The sequence below is a fragment of the Monodon monoceros genome, unplaced genomic scaffold, assembly GCF_005190385.1.
Source record: "Monodon monoceros isolate NGI ecotype Baffin Bay Population unplaced genomic scaffold, NGI_Narwhal_1 Super_Scaffold_16, whole genome shotgun sequence".
NCBI lineage: Eukaryota > Metazoa > Chordata > Mammalia > Artiodactyla > Monodontidae > Monodon > Monodon monoceros.
In genome coordinates, this window is record NW_021703772.1 from 61,648,599 (window position 1) to 61,667,666 (window position 19,068).

The 19,068-nt window shown below is 41.8% G+C and overlaps 1 protein-coding gene and 1 non-coding gene across 2 annotated transcripts in view; both read right to left on the reverse strand.

Moving 5' to 3' along the window:
* MYO3B (myosin IIIB) overlaps nucleotides 1–19,068 on the reverse strand; it is a 474,746-nt gene that overhangs the window by 66,199 nt on the left and 389,479 nt on the right. The window contains exons 33-34 of the mRNA XM_029225906.1: nucleotides 15,894–15,954; nucleotides 14,865–14,964 (exon numbers count right to left, since the gene is read on the reverse strand). Of these exons, the coding sequence (XP_029081739.1) occupies nucleotides 14,865–14,964; nucleotides 15,894–15,954 (161 nt within the window). The remainder of the gene's footprint in view (nucleotides 1–14,864; nucleotides 14,965–15,893; nucleotides 15,955–19,068) is intronic.
* On the reverse strand, nucleotides 14,451–14,557 carry LOC114897367. The gene has a single exon (XR_003794091.1). It is a non-coding gene; the product is annotated as a U6 spliceosomal RNA (small nuclear RNA).

Sequence of the window (19,068 nt, forward strand, 5' to 3'; positions counted from 1 at the left end):
GCACCCCCTGCATTGGAAGGCAAAGTCTTAACCACTGGACCGCTAGGGAAGTCCCCTAAGTAATATTTTTTAATTAAAAAAAGAGTTAAGGTGGGCTTCCCTGGTGGCGCAGTGGTTGAGAATCTGCCTGCTAATGCAGGGGACACGGGTTTGAGCCCTGGTCTGGGAGGATCCCACATGCCGCGGAGCAACTAGGCCCGTGAGCCACAACTACTGAGCCTGCGCGTCTGGAGCCTGTGCTCCGCAACAAGAGAGGCCGCGATAGTGAGAGGCCCGTGCACCGCGATGAAGAGTGGCCCCCACTTGCCACAACTAGAGAAAGCCCTCGCACAGAAACGAAGACCTAACACAGCAAAAATAAATAAATAAATTACTGAACTCCTACCCCCAACATCTTAAAAAAAAAAAAAGAAAAAAAAAGAGTTAAGGTGATGGAGAAATAAACAGAGCTCAATGTTTTAGTCTTTTAGAGAATTCTGAGGTTTAAAAAAAAATTTTTTTAAAGGGATCAGTTGTTTTGTTCTGTTTTATTTTAATGAAGAAGGAAAATACTATAGCAACCTACCTTGGCATTCTTGAGAACTACACCCCTATCTTTTTTGGATTGCATGCATGTCTTCTGGACCCAAGGCCTTAGATCCTGGCACAAAAATTTCCTAATGTGGCCATAGCTTTTAAGGGTTATTTGATGAATTATACTGTCAAAGGCCCCAAAGAGAAGTCTCACTGAGAAACCTATGACAATCTACAAATATTTGAAGAACTACCACGTGGAAAAGGAAGTACCCATTTTTTTTTTATTGTTCTGTTACTGAGAAGCAAGAAGAAAAGCACTTCTATCAAGCTTTCTAACCATAAAATTGATGTCTTCAAAATTAGTCAGCTACTCTCACTGGTATAGAGATTCTTAATGTGTGATGTAGACCCTTATGGAACCATGAAGATGTTCAGGAAGTCCTTGACATTATGCGCAAAATGGTGCAGTTGTGCATTTGTCCATTTTTCTGGGTTTAGGGGGCGTGGATTACATCAGCTTCTCAAAGGGGCTCAGGATATAAAAAAGTCTGCAAAAGAATGCATGAAATCAGCCTGCATGACCATTTGTCAGGAGTGCTAGAGAGAAGATAATCACTCTAAGGTCAATATTTATAATTCAGTGGTTACAGATAATGTAAGCAAAACTTTTATGCAGTGTGTGTTCAATCCTCTAATCATTCAGCAATTATTTACAGGTTGTTCATCAAATAATTTGCTCAGCGTGGTGGGTTGGAGGGAGCATCTATTTAACTCCCCCTTTATGGGGAGAGATAATGTGATGTACTTTTTTCCAGTGCTTTCCCACAGTGTTCCGTAGAAGTGGAGGCTCCATTAATAAGCTGAGTAAGAGGATGCAGTCTAGAACAAAGAATGGCAGCCCACAACACATGAGAAGAACCTGGACCCCAGACGGCAACCCAAGTTGAAGATCAGAGGGCAGAGTGCAAGTGTGAGGCTGTGAGCTGAACTGCTCTGGGTGTGGATAAATATAGCAGTGAAGGGCAAACAGAACGGACACTTTGTAATTTGACCCTTGGAGATTTGGAGTGGATCCTTGAATGCTCTGTCCCCCACCCATACCCCAAACATTCAGACCCTGGGTAATGAGTTAGCATGCAAACTGTCCTATTGGAGGACATCTCAGTTAAGAGCTGAAACAAGCTTAAGAGCTCTTTGCACTTATCTGATTTCTGCACAAATGCAGAGTTTGGCATTTAAAGTTGGTGTGTGCCCACTGGGAGAGCCCAGCCATTGTGTGCTGGCATCAAAACTTCTCCTTTGAAATTAGGATAGTGTGTAAACTCATCCCTTAAGAGCTTTGTAGATCTCTTGCATTTGTTTCTGGGGCCTGTTTGAATTTGTTCTTTAAAAGAGGCTGCTTAGAGAAAATTCCCGGCACCAGTGTAATGAAAAGGGATATCATTAATTTCTTCCTTTAAAAAGGAAGTGCTCCTTTGGGACCACTGATCTTTGTGTATATTAGGTCAGACAAACCCAGCCTAATGTCTGGGTAGACTGGCTGTTCTAACTACCGACCGCCAAGCAGGCTTAACAGACCCTCTGCACAGCAGAGAAAGGAAATGGGGCTCTGAGTCGGTGGGAGCTCTAAATAGTCCTTATACCATTTAGGTGGATTACTGAAACATGACTCCTTCCCATTACACAAATTGCCACAGAAAATACCAACAAATTAGTCCCACGCTTTTTAAATGTGGTAAAGTTCCAAGGTGATAAACTCTTAGGACTCGTGGTGGCATCGAGAAAAAAACAAATGCAGTTTCTAGAAATCTTAGCACACTCCATAAGACTTGACAATTTGAATAGAAGGAAGGAAGGAGTTGTTAACTTGAAAATTAAGTGCTTTCAGAAGTGATTCTCATTTCAGGAGGGAGAAATGGCAGCGGCAGCAGCTAAACATTTATTAGGTGCTTTACATATGCCAGGATCTATTCTCATGCATTAAGCCCATAATCTGGCGTCTTATTTTTGAAGGACAAAGTTCTGACCCAGAGTTCCCTCAAAGCTGCCAGAGTGTCTTCAACACACACACGCGCGTGCGCACGCACGCACGCACGCACACACACACACACACATCCTAGGAACACAGATCACAGAGCAGGAAAGTTCAGTGTAATAAAAGGCTTAAATACTAGCAAAGCAGTGGAAATATGGGCAAAATGTGGGAGTGGACAGGTTTGGGGTGGTGGGCAGAGCTCAGGAAGGCTTTGGTTTAGGATAGAGTACAGTGACTTGCAGGTGATCAGGAGATCGCTGTGGATTGTTCTGAGTTGGGAGAAAATCTGTGGACTCATTTAATATCAATTGTTTATCTTGAACTTCTCCCTCCTGTCATTATCCCAACTTCATATTCACAGTTTTATAAAAAATGTATCTGTTCCCTTTTTTAAATCACAAGTAATTTTAATCTAAATCCAGCAGCAGTCTGAGCTAAACAAAACACTTACACCTAATGCCAATAATCCCCCAGGCATGGCTTTATGTCCCTTATTTTGCCTTCCTGCCTTTGAGCCTAATCAGGATAGAGCCCATGACGTCCTAAACTCTGGCCAGGAACAAACAGTCAAATAACTTGAGTGTAACGTAGCAGACTTCAGAGTCTACAACTGAACATACAGCTAAGTGTTCAGCCCCTTGAGGTTTCTATTTTTCTCTGTTCCTCTGAAGAGCAAAGAGGAAAATACATTTAAGAGGCTAAAATGGCCATCCAAAGTACCATCAAGAATGATCTGGGGGCTTCCCTGGTGGCGCAGTGGTTGAGAGTCCGCCTGCCGCTGCAGGGGACACGGGTTCGTGCCCTGGTCCGGGAGGATCCCACGTGCCGTGGAGCGGCTGTGCCCGTGAGCCATGGCCGCTGAGCCTGCGCGTCCGGAGCCTGTGCTCTGCAACGGGAGAGGCCACAACAGTGAGAGGCCGGCGTACCACAAAAAAAAAAAAAGAATGATCTGGGCCCTGAGAGCTGGTCCAGAGGCATCACTTCCTTGATTTCTCCCTAGAACACAGCTTTGGGCTGGGTTCTGGCTCTGGGTTGACCAACTGGGACTCAGTTTTCTCATCTGTAAAATGAGACGGTTGAGCAAAAGGATCTCAACCAGATGCCCAGCGACACAAGAATGGATTCATAAAATGGGATACTGTACAGCATTGAAAACAAACACGTTAATCTTAAAATATTATGTTAAGAAAAAAAGAAGAAGAAAAAGCTAGAAACCAAAGAATATATACTGTGTGATTCCAGTTATACAAAGCTGAAAAGCAGGCAAAATGAAACTATGATATTTAGGATGCATACTTAGGGGGTGACCTCTAGGGAGGAGGAGGAAAGTCATCATCAGGAAAGGGTAGCAGAAGGCTTCTGAGGTGCTGCAAGTTCTCTCTTCTGATCTCAGCTGTAATTGTGCAGGGACTTTATAATAACTCATTATGCTGTCCATCTCTTTTTTAAACCTTTTTTTTCTGTCAGCATGTTACATTTCAGAATTTAAAACTAGGTTAAAAACAAAACAACCACAATCTGATATCTCTCATGTGTGAGCTTTTCCTGGTGTGAAGAGGGAACAGGCAGAGGGCCAGAAACATCTTTCACTCTTTGCCTGGCTGGTTCTTGATTCCCCTTCAGTTCTCAGCTTTGGTGTCAGCCCACTGACCCTTCTCTGCTCCCATGAGACCACGAAGGTATCCCTGTCGTAGAACAACTCCAGGGGTCACCAAGGCTCGATCTTACTAACACCCTGGCCAAAGGAGATTTGATTTTAGGTTTACTTATCCATTTCTCCCTAGGAATGTAAACCCACAGGGCAAGCCTGGATCTTGCTGCATTATATACCACCAGCACCCAATATAGCACCCACCACTTAATAACTGCTCAGTAAACATCAGCTGATTGAGTACCTGAATGAATGGGCAATAAAGGTACATTTCACTCTCTCCCAGCCCTCTTTGAACTTAAACCGACAATTTCTCTCTTGCTAAGTACAGTTTTTACTGGAAGCAGACAACCCCAGAATTGTCCTGGTCATTCTAGGAGTTCTAGTTACTTAAAAGAGAGTCAAATAAAAATGAAAACAGAGAAAAATCTTATCATGGTTCTACAAACAGTTGTATAACCACAGTGTTTTCCCCCTCATTTAATTTTGGACTATGTCTCTCTTGCCTCCCTATAACACTTAGACTTGATTACGTTTCATTTAGGGAACACACTCATGTCACGGTCCTCACATATTCAATTACTGAACAACCAATCACCTTGTTCCTCTCAGGCTGTTTCCTTTTCTGGGAAAGGGAGTGGCTACTATACTAAGATGAGAGCCAGGTTTATTTAAAAACACTTTTCTCCCTGATTATATACATAAAAAATTCATTACTGCTCCACAAAACACACTGTTAAGAGAATGAAAAGACAAGCCCCAGACTGGGAGAAATATTTGCAAAACACATATCTCACACAGGATCGGTATCCGAAATATGCAAAGAACCCTTAAACCCTCCAAATAAGAAAACGAACAACACAATTTAAAAACAGGCAAAAGATGTGAACAGACACTTCACCAAAGAAGTTATACAGATAGCAAATAAGCATATGAAAAGATGCTCCACATCAGGGAAATACAAATTAAAACCACAATGAGGTACCACTGCACACCTATTAAAATGGCAAAAAGCCAGAACACTGACGACACCAAATGCTGGCGAGGATGAGGAACAACAGGAACTCTCGTTCATTGCTGGTGGGAATGCAAAATGGTGTAGTCATTTTGGAAGACAGTTGGGCAGTTTCTTATAAAACTAAACAGGTACTCTTATCATATTCTCTAGCAATCACATGTTTTGGTATTTACCCAAAGGAGCTGAAAACCTATGTCCACACAAAGAAGTTTATAACAGCTTTATTCATAATTGCCAAAACTTGGAAGCAACCAAGATGTCCTTCAGTAGGTGAATTGGTGAACAAATTGTGGTACATCCATGTAATAGATTATTTTCAGCAATAAAAAGAAATAAACTATCAAACCATGTAAAGACATGGAGGAATCTTAAATGCATATTGCTAATGGAAAGAAGTCAATCTGAAAAGGCTATATACTGATGTATAATATGTGTGATTCCAACTTTATGACATTCTGGAAATGGCAAAACTATGAAGACAGTAAAAAAAAAAAAAAAAGAATCAGTGGTTGCCAGGAGCCTAAGGAAAAAGAGGAAGGGATGAATAGGTGGAGCACGGGGGATTGTTAGGCAAATAAAACTATTCTGTTTGACACTGCAATGATGGATACATGTCATTACATATTTGTCAAAACTCACAGACTGTACGACACAAAGAGTGAACCTTAATGTGAATTATGGACCTTGTTAATAATAATAGATCAATATTGGCTCATCATTGTGAACAAACAAGCCACACTAATGCAAGATATTAATAACAGGGGAAACTGGGGGGAGAGGGAGAGGTAAGGGAGTGTATGGGAACTCAATACTTTGCGCTCAGTTTTTCTAAAAACCCAAAACTATTAAAGAACAGTATTAATTAAAAAAAAAACTCAAAAAATTTATTACTCCCAATCTTGGAAAACAAATAAAAGTAAAAAAGAAAAATCACTCCATGCCTACTACACAACTATGTTTCATTTTAAAGTTGAAAAGAATCCTTTAAAATGAAAGAAATGAGGCAGCCAAGGTTAACAGTGAATTTGTGCTGTTTCAAATACATCGAGTAAGAAAAGAATGTAAAAATAAAATTCCTCTCAGCACATTTTACAGCCATGCCATCAACGTCCAATTCTGAAAGCCAAGCACCCTAACTTGACTCACACATGTCCCCACCCCTGCCCTGCGTTGTTTGGCAGCTACACTCCTGACATCCTGGGTCAACGCCAGAACCTAACTTGGCATCAGCAAAGAGGGCATCCTGACCTAATGCACTCAGGAAAGCACCGTATAAGTTTCTGCTGAACCCTCCTCAGAAATGTTTGCAGTAACAATCTAAGCAGAAATAATGTCCCCAAACTATCCAACTTTGTAACAGGCTTTAACGAGCTGCAAGAATGAGAAAAGGCTGTCACAAGGCTGTCCCTGAGGTATGTGACCTTAAGAATTGTGGCTGACAAATGACCTCATGGCTTCTACCTACCAGCCCTCACAGTGGCAGCCACTTTCCCCTCCAGCCTCAACTCCTCCAGTGGAGTCCAAATCTCACTGACTCAGCTGGCTGAGGGGTGGATGCAGTGCTGACCTGTGTGGACTGCATCCCTTCTTCCTTATCCTCCACACCCCCAAATTTCAGGGAAAATGCTTTGCCAAAAGGAATCTTTGCCTCTTGGTAGGTACCGTATACAGTTCCTGTAGAAAGCCACAATTTTGCACAGAAGCCTCAGCTGGCGTAAACGGCCATGACTGCAATTGACGACCCAAGCACTCTGCATTCTCCAAAATTACAAAATTAAGCAAGACACGGACAAGATCTAGTAAAATGAGGAAAGTCTTTTAAACAGAATAGGGAAGGTGTGTGATTAATATAAATGGGGCTATAGGTTAGAAATTAAATTTGGGATCAGGAGAACTATAGTCTCTCCTCTTTCTCCTTCCATTCCTCTGCCCTCATGCCTTCAAGCCTCAAACCGTGCATTCCTTATGTTGGCCTTGCCTAAATTCTTTTGCAAAAAGCCAGGACACAAACACTATGGCAACGACATACATATTAGAGGTACAAGCAAATATTCAGATCTGGTAGTGTTTTGAGCACTTTTGCCTTGCGGGAGGCTAGCAGAGGCAGTAGAGTTTATAAAATAGAAATATCTTTTAAAGGCAGTAATTTCTAATAATTTTAGAAATTGAGACACTTTTAAAAGTCTGGAACACTCCCCTCTTCCTCCTCTATAGCAAAGTTACAAGTAAATGAAACTTTGTTCTTGACAACTTCCTGAGAATTTAATGAGACCACTTGAGATAAATGTGGACACATATGTTACAAAACTTGCTTTGGAAAATAACAGCTGCAAAGACCCAGCCATTAGAATTGCATTTGTCTCTTAAGTGTCTTACTTCACTGCCGGGGCTGTGTTTGGCATACAGTAGGTGCTTGATAAGTGTCTGTTAAGTGAAAGAATAGAAAGCCATATATATAAAGTTCACTTTTTCTGATTCAATATAGTATCATAGAGATAGGGGATGTGGTTCTCAAAGGGCAGTCCCCCAACGAGCAGTACCGCATCACCTGGGAACATGACAAAAATACAAATCCCCCCTCTCCCATGCCCCACACAAAATCGGAAACTATGGAATGGACCAGCAACTTGTGTTTTCACAAGTGCTCTGGGTGATACTGACATTTACTGAAGTTTGAGAATCACCGGCCTAAAAAAGATCCTTTAAAAAAGAGGTGTGTTTTTCTACCCCCCGCACTAAAGGTAAGAATTCTAGGCCTGTAATTCCTTTACCATCTCACTGAGAAAAGTCCTGAGACCGAGGCTTCATGATGAGGGTTTATGGTGAATTCCGTGGCACCCAGGCAAGAAGAAAAGAGGGATCAGCCATATGGGAGCCAAAAAGAGCAGGGATTCGAAACACCAGAGATGACCCATATGTGAGGGCACAAGAGTGGCCTCTAAGCCTTGTGTGTGGCTTCCTGCCATGGCACTGGGTGCGGGACAGGGAGGCCCAGTAGCCTTGCCTCCATAGGGTCTGGTTTCCATGTGCTTTCCCGACAGGGATTATGTTGCCTTTGAGTCTCTGTTGTAGGAGCACACTCTCCCTGTCAAATGGGCGACATCTGAGCCCTTTATGATCACAGTGGCTGTGGTCTGGCAAGCTGCTTGTATCCCCTTCCAAACACAGGCAGCAGTGTGAGGTGATTCTGTAGCACAGATCCAAGGCTCAGTCTTGCCTGATACAGTGATCTAATTTAAAAAATTAGTCCTCGGCCCAATCAAGTTCAACTTCCAGTATTATTATAGGATGACCAACTTGTCCCAGATTGCCTGGAACAGTTCTGAAAATCCACATCTTGGAAAACCTTCAGTCCTGGGAAAACTGAGATGTTTGGCCACCCTAAGGATTAAGAGTTCCAAGGATAAAATACAGCCCAAGTTCGCTTTCTGATAGCTGAACTTCTGCCAAGATCAACAAAATTTAGTGACGAGCAGTGAGGAAGGTAAAGGCAAATAACAAAGTAGATAGCATTAGAGAAGTAAGTGGGTAAAAGACAGGGTGTGTGATTTGCTCAGCAAATCTGAAGAAAGATCTGAAACCAGATCACTAAAGCCCAAAATTAGACGCTCTGACAGGAGCAGGGGGCTCCACCACACCCTGACACTGCACACTGCCACTGTGACCCCCTTGGGAGGCTGGTACAATACCACCTGCTCCCCAGCTCCCTAAAAATGTACTAGGCTCCATCTTTAAAAAGCCATGTAGTTAAAGTTACTCTTAGCAAATGCAATGACTTTTTGACCTTCAAAAAAAATACGAATAATTTATACTACCTGTAGACGGGAAGGTAACCAAGGGCAGGACTACCTCATGTAGGTGAGGTATCACAGGAAACCCAGGGGCAGGCAATGACGGTCCTTGAACAAGCAGGTCACAAACTTAAACTAAACTTGTATACGTCACACTAAGAAAATACAGGTAAAGCACCTAGCATGTGCTCAAAGTCAATACCTACTACATCTGTGGTAGTTCCCTTTCTTTCATTCATTGGGATTTCCTCACATCCCCCACTCAGATCCCTTTTTTTTGGATAAAATGCAGAAAAAAATGCTTAAAACCTGTTTTTTTTAGGCCACAACCAAGAAGAAAAAGAGAGAAGGTGGAGGGAAAGTATGTTACAAAAAATGAGCACATTGGGCTTCCCTGGTGGCGCAGTGGTTGGAAGTCCACCTGCCGGTGCAGGGGATGCGGGTTCGTGCCCCGGTCTGGGAAAATCCCACGTGCCGTGGAGTGGCTGGGCCTGTGAGCCATGGCCGCTGAGCCTGTGCGTCCGGGGCCTGTGCTCCATGGCGGGAGAGGCCACAGCAGTGAGAGGCCCGCGTACCGCAAAAAAAAAAAAAAAAAAAAAAAAAAAGAGCACATTAACAATAGCAGGAAACACCAGCTTCGTGTTGAGAGAGAAGAAAGTTAAAATAATTAGGCACAAATCATAATGGCTGAGGGTCATTTAATGCACGGGTAGGTGGTCCCATTTCACAATGGTCTCCAAGGATCTCTGCGTTACAGCCAGTGTGACAACTGTTGTTAATAATCATGTCCCGAGACACTGAGAATAAGGAGAACTGTCCAGTACACTTAATATGAAAAGGAGTTGTAGGTTTTAGAAAGTTTCAGCTGCCGGGAAATTGTAACTTACATAGAATATCTCATACATTGATAGTGTCTGTAGTCTATCCTCAACACAGTCACTCCCAATTCACTGAGTTTATACCCTTGCTACTCAAAATGTGGACAATGTCAGCAACACCTGGAAGCTCCTTAGCACTGAGGAATCTCAGGAGCCACCCAGACATGCTGAATCAGAACCTTCATTTTAATCAGATCCCCAGGGTGTCTGTTAGGACCTGCATCAGCTGGCTCCTCACCCCCATGATACTCTTCCTTGCTCTCAGCTCCAATCACCGGGGCTCCCTTCTACTCTTCACATTTTCCACGCACGCTCTCTCCTCAGGGCATCTGCCTCGGCTGTTTCCTTTGCCTGTAATGCTCTTCTCTTAGATATCCACATGGCTAGTTAGCTCACCACCTTCAAGTCTTCTCAGTGCAGCCCACCCTGACCACCCTATTAAAAGTAAACCGTCCTCCACACTTTGGCCACTCCCAATCTCTCTTGCTGTATTTTCTCCCCTATAATACTTTGCCTTTCTAACATCCCATACAACTGACTCATGGATTATGCTTATTGTTTATTGTCCCTCTGCTAAAATGTAGCATCATGAGGACAGGACTTTTTGACCGTGTCGTTCCCTGATGTATCACACATGCCCGGAACAGTGCTACTGAAGTGTGGTCTGCAGGCTGACTCTTGCTACTGGTCCCAACTATCAATAATAGATCACTAAAGAAATTTAGAGTAATTTAAGTTAGAGCAAGAAATTTTGAAAAGTTTAGATCAATTTGATATGGACACCACACCTACATGTGTGATTATTTACCTAGTAATTCATTTTTACTATATTTCACAAAAGTATCAGACTGTGCACATTGGAAATTAAAACACCCAACCCAAAACGGGTCTTTTAAAACTGTTTTGAGAGGCACTGGCCCAGGAAAGTTCCTGGCACTTAGTAAGTGTTAATAAATGTTTGCTGAATAAATAAATAGAAGAACAGATGGTTAAAGAATAAATTTTTGGGCTTCCCTGGTGGCGCAGTGGTTAAGAACCTGCCTGCCAATGCAGGGAACAAGGGTTCAAGCCCTGGTCCGGGAAGATCCCACATGCCGCGGAGCAGCTAAGCCCATGCACCACAACTACTGAGCCTGCGCTCTAGTGCCTGCGAATCACTACTACTGAAGCCTGCAAGCCTAGAAGCCTGTCCTCTACAAGAGAAGCCACCGCAATGAGAAGCCCACGCACCGCAACGAAGAGTAGCCCCCGCTCGCCGCGACTAGAGAAAGCCCGCGTGCAGCAAGGAAGACCCAACGCAGCCAAAAATAAATAAATAAAATAAATAAATAAATTTTAAAAAAGAGAAAATTTTTACATAGTAAAGCCAGATCAGGTCTGTATATATGCCTGTGAGTACAATTAAATAATTTCTGCTTGGATCAGTGGCAAAGTGATTTGTACTATGAACTTCCTGGATATACTGTGCTTTCCTCTCTCGTGTGAGGAATGAGTCGATCTCAAATGGATCAGTTAAGGACCTTCCTGAGATTCTCTGAGGGGCAGAAGACAGCCTTTGTCCAAGCCCCACATCTGCACTCTTTCGCCTGCCTGCTCTAAGCAGAGATGGCCTGATTAAGCAACTTTAGATTTACTCCCTGCCTCCCCCCAACCCCATATCCCCCAGACCCCTTTATGAAACAGTGGAGTTAGCACTCATGGCCAGGTAGAAGGCAAAATCGTTGGGTGTTGGTGTTTTCTTAAAACTGAAAAGGTCATAATATTCTCAGGCTTTCACAGAAACATGGATTGAAATAACGGGTCATTTAAGGCAAAGAATTAAATATAAAGGTACAACTGGCTAAAATGTCTCTTGCAGAATAAATATACTCTTAGTTTTGCAGCTTATCACCTTGAAAACATAAACAAAACTGGAAAACTTTTGTTGTTCAATCCATCTTTGTTGCCTTCTAAGGTCAGGAGGAATCTGATTTATAAATGCTTTTTCCTGCCCAACCCTTCCTTCCCTCTCCCCCTGCTCAGAACAACAACAGCAACAAAATGAAATGACTTGGATCTTTTTAACTTGTTCCACCGGTATGCTCTACCTATTTGGGGGTGCCTAAAAGATCTTTTATTTTGTTCCAGGATTATTAAAAATACGGTTTAAAACTTTCTCTGACTCATTTACTCAAGAGTTTCATTTCATTCTTGCTTCCACTATATTTCATCACAGCTTTGGATGCTCAAGAATTCAATTTGGGAATCTAGGCTAGGTTGCGAGGAGAGAATTCAGAAATGAAAAGATAGGACCCCAGAGAGTTTAAAATCTAGTAGATGCATAAAAATAACTGTAGGGCTTCCTTGGTGGCGCAGTGGTTGAGAGTCCGCCTGCTGATGCAGGGGACGCGGGTTCGTGCCCCGGTCTGGGAACATGCCACGGAGCGGCTGGGCCCGTGAGCCATGGCCGCTGAGCCTGCGTGTCCGGAGCCTGTGCTCCGCAACGGGAGAGGCCACAACAATGAGAGGCCCGCGTACCGCAAACAAACAAACAAACAAAAAAACCCTGTAATACAAGGCAGAATGCAGTAAGTACTAAAGGAAAGTCAAAGGGCTCAGAGGAAGCCATTGTGGACTCTGAAGACCAGAGAGGACTCAGAATGAACAGTAAAGGAGGACAGGTGGGGCACAGGGAGCAGCATGAACAAAATCACAAAGGAGAGAAAGAACACACTGGGCATGCGTGGAGGATAGAGAGTAGTTTGGATATTCTGAAGCACAGAATAAGGGAGAGAGATCAGCAGACAATAGAGCTAGAAAGGAAGATTAGGACCAGAACAGAGACAGCCTTGTATGTCATGCCAAGAAGTTTAGAGATGATGCTGGAACAATGGGGAGCCACCGATGATTATAGGGGAAGAGAATGTTATGATCAGGATATGCTTTAGAAAAGCTCCTCAGGTATCTATGCATGAGGGAAGTTGAAGGAGGAAAAGAATGGAAGCAGGAAGACCACTTAGGATACTGTTTACAAGAGTTTAAGGAGAAGTCATGGTAGTGGTGGCAGACCCAACAGAAAACCATCTAGATTGGAAAGAAGGAGCAACTGTGACAGGAAAGTGCATATGAACCATTTACAGCAAATCAGATGTGAAACATATTAAAAAGTTTGACTTCTGGGGATACTTTTCTAAAGAGAGGGAAAGATGATTATAATCCAACAAGTCTCTTTAGTAGTTAATTAAAAATGCAATATATTTTTACTCCTCCTAAACTATACCACCAAAACTTAATGCCTTACAGTAAGAACTTTATTTCTCTACCCATTTTTTATACTTAATTTGCATTTTTATAATATCAATAGCAGTAAATACCACTGCAGCATCTGACACAATAATGTACCCTTACTATGAACCAGACACCATGCTGTGCCCTTTACTCCTACTAGCTTATTTAATCCTCAGTACAACCCTTTGGCTATGAACTACCATTTCCCTATTTTACATGTGTAGTTATTGAGGTAAGGAGTTGTTACATAGCTTTATTAACACTACACAAGAAAGCAGAGATTTGAATCCAGGCAGGTCTGACTCCAGAATCTGTGCCTTTGGCTACTCAACCATGCTTTAAAATTTTCTTTTTACTTGTATTTTAAAGTAGAATGCTAAAAGAGAACAAAGACCGGATGGGACACATGGAAAACAAATAGCAAGATGATACATATAAACCAAAATATATCAACAATCTCATTAGATGTAAATGGTCTAAATATCCCAATTAAAAGGTAGAAATTGTCTGTTTGGATAGAGAAAAATGCCATCCAAATTCATGCATAATGGATTCTGTTCCACCCACGATCTTTTTCCTCGATTTTCTTTTTTGCACTACTCCTACCCGTACCTCATGTGGCCTTATTCCTAAACACTATCTGGCTGTGGGGAAATTAGTCCATTGGACAGTTTTATCATTTTTGGCATACTCATTTAAAAGGTTCTGCTGTGATACACTAATCCTCTCTCATCTCTCTTGAAGAGTTTGCTTTGTATGAACTGAAGGTCCTAACACGTTTATTACGCATTTCCCACTTCATATTGTACTACTTTGCCACTGAAAAACAGACTAAGAAGAAAATTTGAGAAAACTAAGAAACTACTGCATATTTCAGAAAAATAAATGAGGTCAACAGTAAGTGTAATATTAGTATTTTAAGTTGAAAAGATTTTTTTCCTTTGGAATGAATCCACCTTGTGCTTAGTATTTCCTGGTTCATAAATATTTCTTATGATCATGCTTCTATTTTATCTTCCAGAAGTATTGATTATAGCCACACATATGGCCCCAAACTGACTTTTTACCATATTCTGTAGCGATAATTTAGAAAAGGGGCCAAACATTCTATTTTCCATAAGAGCGTGGCAAGATGTCTACATTCTTGCTGAAAGAACAGCTGTGTTGCCAAAAGGGCAGAACTTCTCTCTAAATCCATAGTCTTTACCAAGCCCTAGATTTTGACCCTGAACTGTCTGCTCCACTGAAAGCTGGTCAATTATTTATCTTTCCTTTAAGAAAATAAAGTTTTTTTAAACATATGGAATGCTTCACAAATTTGCGTGTCATCCTTGCGCAGGGGCCACGCTAATCTTCTCTGTACTGTTCCAATTTCAGTATATGTGCTGTCTAAGCGAGCACTAGAAAATAAAGTTTGAAAGCAGTTTCCTAATTTGAGGTTCTTACAAGTAAAGGGAAAAGTATGGCCTTTGATATTCATTTTCTTCCTTCAAAAAAGTAAACTTCAGTGGCACAGGTGGGTGATAAACTGCTACTTTTAATGCAAGTTTTGTTTCCAGTCTTTACGGCTTCCCAAACCTGAACTTTCTGCTAACATTAGGTTATATTACTATCTGCCTTCTACACAGTCCTGCCTAAACAACTCATTAAAAAGTACAAAAGCATGCAAATGGTAGAAACAGCTTGCAATTCAAAATGTTCTTCTTACCAGATTTTGCAGGGGCTCCCCTCGAGGGTCTCAGTCCTGGGCGATCTGGAGCAGCATGGCATGTCTGAGAAGACACAGACTCAGTCCCAGAAACTGAGTGCTTCAGAAAGACCCAGTAAAAGAAACATTATTTTTATCCTCTGATGAGGCAGCCTTAGAACTTGGCTTCCATTTAACTAAGGGACCCTTAACCTCAATGGTACTAGGGAAAAATCTAAGTATATTGGGGTCATGTGGTTAGTTGCACGTGTCTTGCAGCAGAATTGAGTAGAGGTCCTCTCCTTGGTGCAATTACCTGCAAAGTCTCAACACCTTTTGCTTCATCCATTTATTTCTTCCTCTGAACAAGCCAACCTAGCCCCCTCTTAAATTAATTATAGTCCATATAGAAAACAGCTATGTGCTGATTTTCTCCTATACTAATTTTTATCCCTAAGAAAGAAAAAAGAAAACCTATAGGAAGGTATTAATCTACTTAACATTTCTAAGTATATCATCCAAAGGATTTTGTTTTTTAATCTTACATATGCTCAGCAGAGTTACTGGCAAAAACTGTACATTTTCTTCATTTCATCCTTTCAACATCAAATAGTAGGCAGTAAAAATTGGATCAGACTTCAAAGCCTGCTGTGGGCTCCAAGTCACAGAGAGACGCCTCCATTTCACATATTGAATTCGAGCAGGATATCAAAGTGCTACCAAAGAACCTCAGGTCCTTACTCAAAAAGAGGCTCTAACATCTGTAGAGAGTGGAGCGCACAGACAAATCACCTCAGGGAGCAGCTAGCATTTATTCTCAGCAGCAAATTCCCAGGCTTTTGATTCTCTCTTCACTGTACCTCCCTGTCTCTCTGCTGAACCAAAATTCTTTAGCAAGCTGGGCTTTTGTCTCAAAGCCTTCGAACTATCACTAACAGTTCATGTTTGGATGGCCTGACCAAGCCGCCATAGACAGGCACCACGACCATGGACTTGGATGAGTCTGTAATAAGGATACACAGTTACTTCAGAATCAAGATGTCCTTCTACCTTATTTGAATGTCCCGCGAAGACATCACACCCTTTTGAAGAACTCTGGGCTTGTGAATGCCTAAAAATAAAAATAATAATAATTTTTAGAAGGCCTGAAAATGATAATTAAAAAAAAAACTTAAAGAGGGTTGCTTTCCTCCAAAAATGGATCAGAAAATACTCTTTAATTAAGATTCCATTGTTTTCCATTCCAGTCCTTGGTTAGAAGGATATGGTCAACTTAAGGAAATGCATCCTACCAGGTGCTGCTCATACACCCACAGTCAGCCTGAGATGCTAAGACCCAAGAAACTGCCCCTTTTAAAGTTGTGTGATCCAATCTAGTTTACTATTGGCGTTCACAGACTTTACCAAGTAGCCAACCAAGTTGATGCAAAGGCTCTACTTCCCACCCAGCACATTAATCACGTTGTTAAATAATTCAAAATAGATCCTGTAGTCAAATAAGTTTGGGAAATGCTCAACTGTACATAGTTTAAGAGGTTTCCCTACTGCAGAATGATCTTTTACAATCACAATATGAATTTATGGGTTTCTGAAGTAGGGTGTATGGGGGGAGAATTCAGTTTCCTAAACTACTGTGACCGAGAAATTTAAAAAGTGATAACCTATTAACATCTAGTAATGTTTCATGGAGCAAAGTTTGGAAAAATCAACTGTGCTGTGCCCCAATTTCCAGAAATTGGAACACACTGTATAAAAGTGTGATGGGGGCTTCCCTGGTGGTGCAGTGGTTGAGAGTCCGCGTGCCGATGCAGGGGACGCGGGTTCGTGCCCCGATCTGGGAAGTTCCCACATGCCGCGGAGTGGCCGGGCCCATGAGCCATGGCTGCTGAGGCTGTGCATCCGGAGGCTGTGCTCCGCAACGGGAGAGGCCACAGCAGTGAGAGGTCCGCGTACCGCAAAAAAAAAAAAAAAAGTGTGATGATTATAACTCACTGTTACATAAACAGACTTTTACAACTCCTCTCATATGGAACCCAGGAATGTGGAAAGCACTGACTAGGGGAAGGGAAGTCTGGATTCTAACTCCTGCCTCAAGATCCCTGATCTTCCTCTCTGGTCTCTCTGTCTCTCTTATACACACACATGCATGCGCGCGTGCACGCACACACTCACACACACACACACACACACACACACAATTGGGTAAATTTCTGTAGTATTCTGGGTTCTAGTTTTCCTCATCTATAAAATGAAGGGATTGAAATAAGTTATTCCTAAGGGCTCTTCTAGTTCCACATTTAAAATCTTATTCTTTATTTAAACTGACAATTTCATTTTTTGAATTTCTGTGAATGGTTCATTGGTATTACCTTCAAAATGCATCTATATAGATTATAAACAATATACCCATTTAAAAAATATCACATCCGTACCTGGGGAGAGGAGACTATGATGAATATAAATATATATTTATTTGTGTGTGTATAATTGTTTATCATATGTCTCCCACTATGAAATGTAAGTTCCAAGAAGGTGGGGACTAGGTCTGCTTTATTCTGTACTCTATATTAGCACCTAACCCTGTGCCTGGTACACTGTAAGTGCTCAATAAATATTTGACAACTTGAATGAATGAAAGGGCTAGTGGACCCCCAAAATATGTGCCATGAAGAATACCCTTTATATTAAAATTAAATTAAGTAGCATTTATATAGCCCTTCATATTTTAAAAAATGCTTTTATATATCTAATAAGAATTTCACAACCATTTGAGCTAAGTGCTTTAACTGTCCCTATTATATAGCTGAATAAACTGTATTTCAGAGAGGGCAAGGGATCTGCCCAGGGATCATGGCACATACCTGGCAGAGCTAAGACACTGACCCCTGTTAGTTTGACTCCAAATCCTCTGCTCTTCCTCTGAACAATGACACCCCCCTCTCCAATGCCCTTGGGTCTCTGTGCATTGGCCCAAATAACTCATTCCTGCCAGCTTAGGCAGGTCTCAGTGGCAGTGGAACACCTATAGAACAGGTGGATTCAGTTCTTCTAGGAGTCCTGGTAAGCTTTGGAGAAAATCTAAGGAAGAGAGTTTAGCTGTTGAATTACTATGGGGTCTCCAATTTCTGCCTTTCCTGTACCTACAAGAAAATGAAACCTCTTAAGATCTCCTCTTGCTTGCATGGCTTTTCAGGTCCAAAGGTCAGTGCAGATACCCTCCAACAATACACTGGCAGTCGGCTCATGAGTTTGACTACCTTCTTATTCAAGCCTTTGGGAGAATCTAAGGCATCTCAATATAATTTTTACATGTGTTACATGGTTTTAAAGGGCGGAGGCAGGATGGGTAGTGCCCAAAGGCAAATAAATGAGAAAATACTCGACTAAACAAAGTTAGGCAGGTTTCTTTCCTAAGATGATTTCCAGAACCTTTAACTTAATAATATGCACAGTGAAACCTTAAGAGTGGGAGAGAACAGGCAGCATCCCCCAGACGTTATCCTAACAATGGAACCCTCCCCTGGAGCATGTCAGAGGCCCTGGTTCTTATAACATGCCTTAGAAAACACTAATCTGAGCAGCCCTTATTTGAAACAAGTTCCAACTTGCCTTGCAAAAAAGGGTTAAGTCAATTTTCTTCAAAAGTCTAACTGCCTCAACTCCTTTGCAGCAAATTTATCAGATATGTTGTCATTTGCCTCAGGGACTTGAGCCTGGCAACAAATGGATAATGCTTTTGCAAGCTGTTACCACCAAAATAAGGAAAAGCACAATGAAAAAATATCCAATGCTTATTGCCTGCACACATGCCACCAGGCCATGGGCAAAGCATGGATACATGGTTATCTCATCTAATACGTCCAACAACCATGTGGATTGGTTCTATTTTTATACCTGTTTTACAGGTGAAGAAATTAAGACTCAAGAAGCTAATGACTTGTTTCATGTCATAACTAGTAAATAGTGCAGCATAGAACCTGCCTACATAGAAAAGGAGACTCCAAGGGAAATTATTGATTCAGATATGAATTATCAGTTACTGACAAAACCTTAGACAAATGATTGATAGTGACTAGGACATTCATATGGTGCCAAAGTACCACCGTACAGATTCCTTCTTTAGGTCACAAGGGGAGCAAGGGAACTGCATATGGGAGAAATCAGGTTACCATCTCAATCCAGTGCAAATCTTAGCACCACTAATGCCCAGACAATATTGTGATGT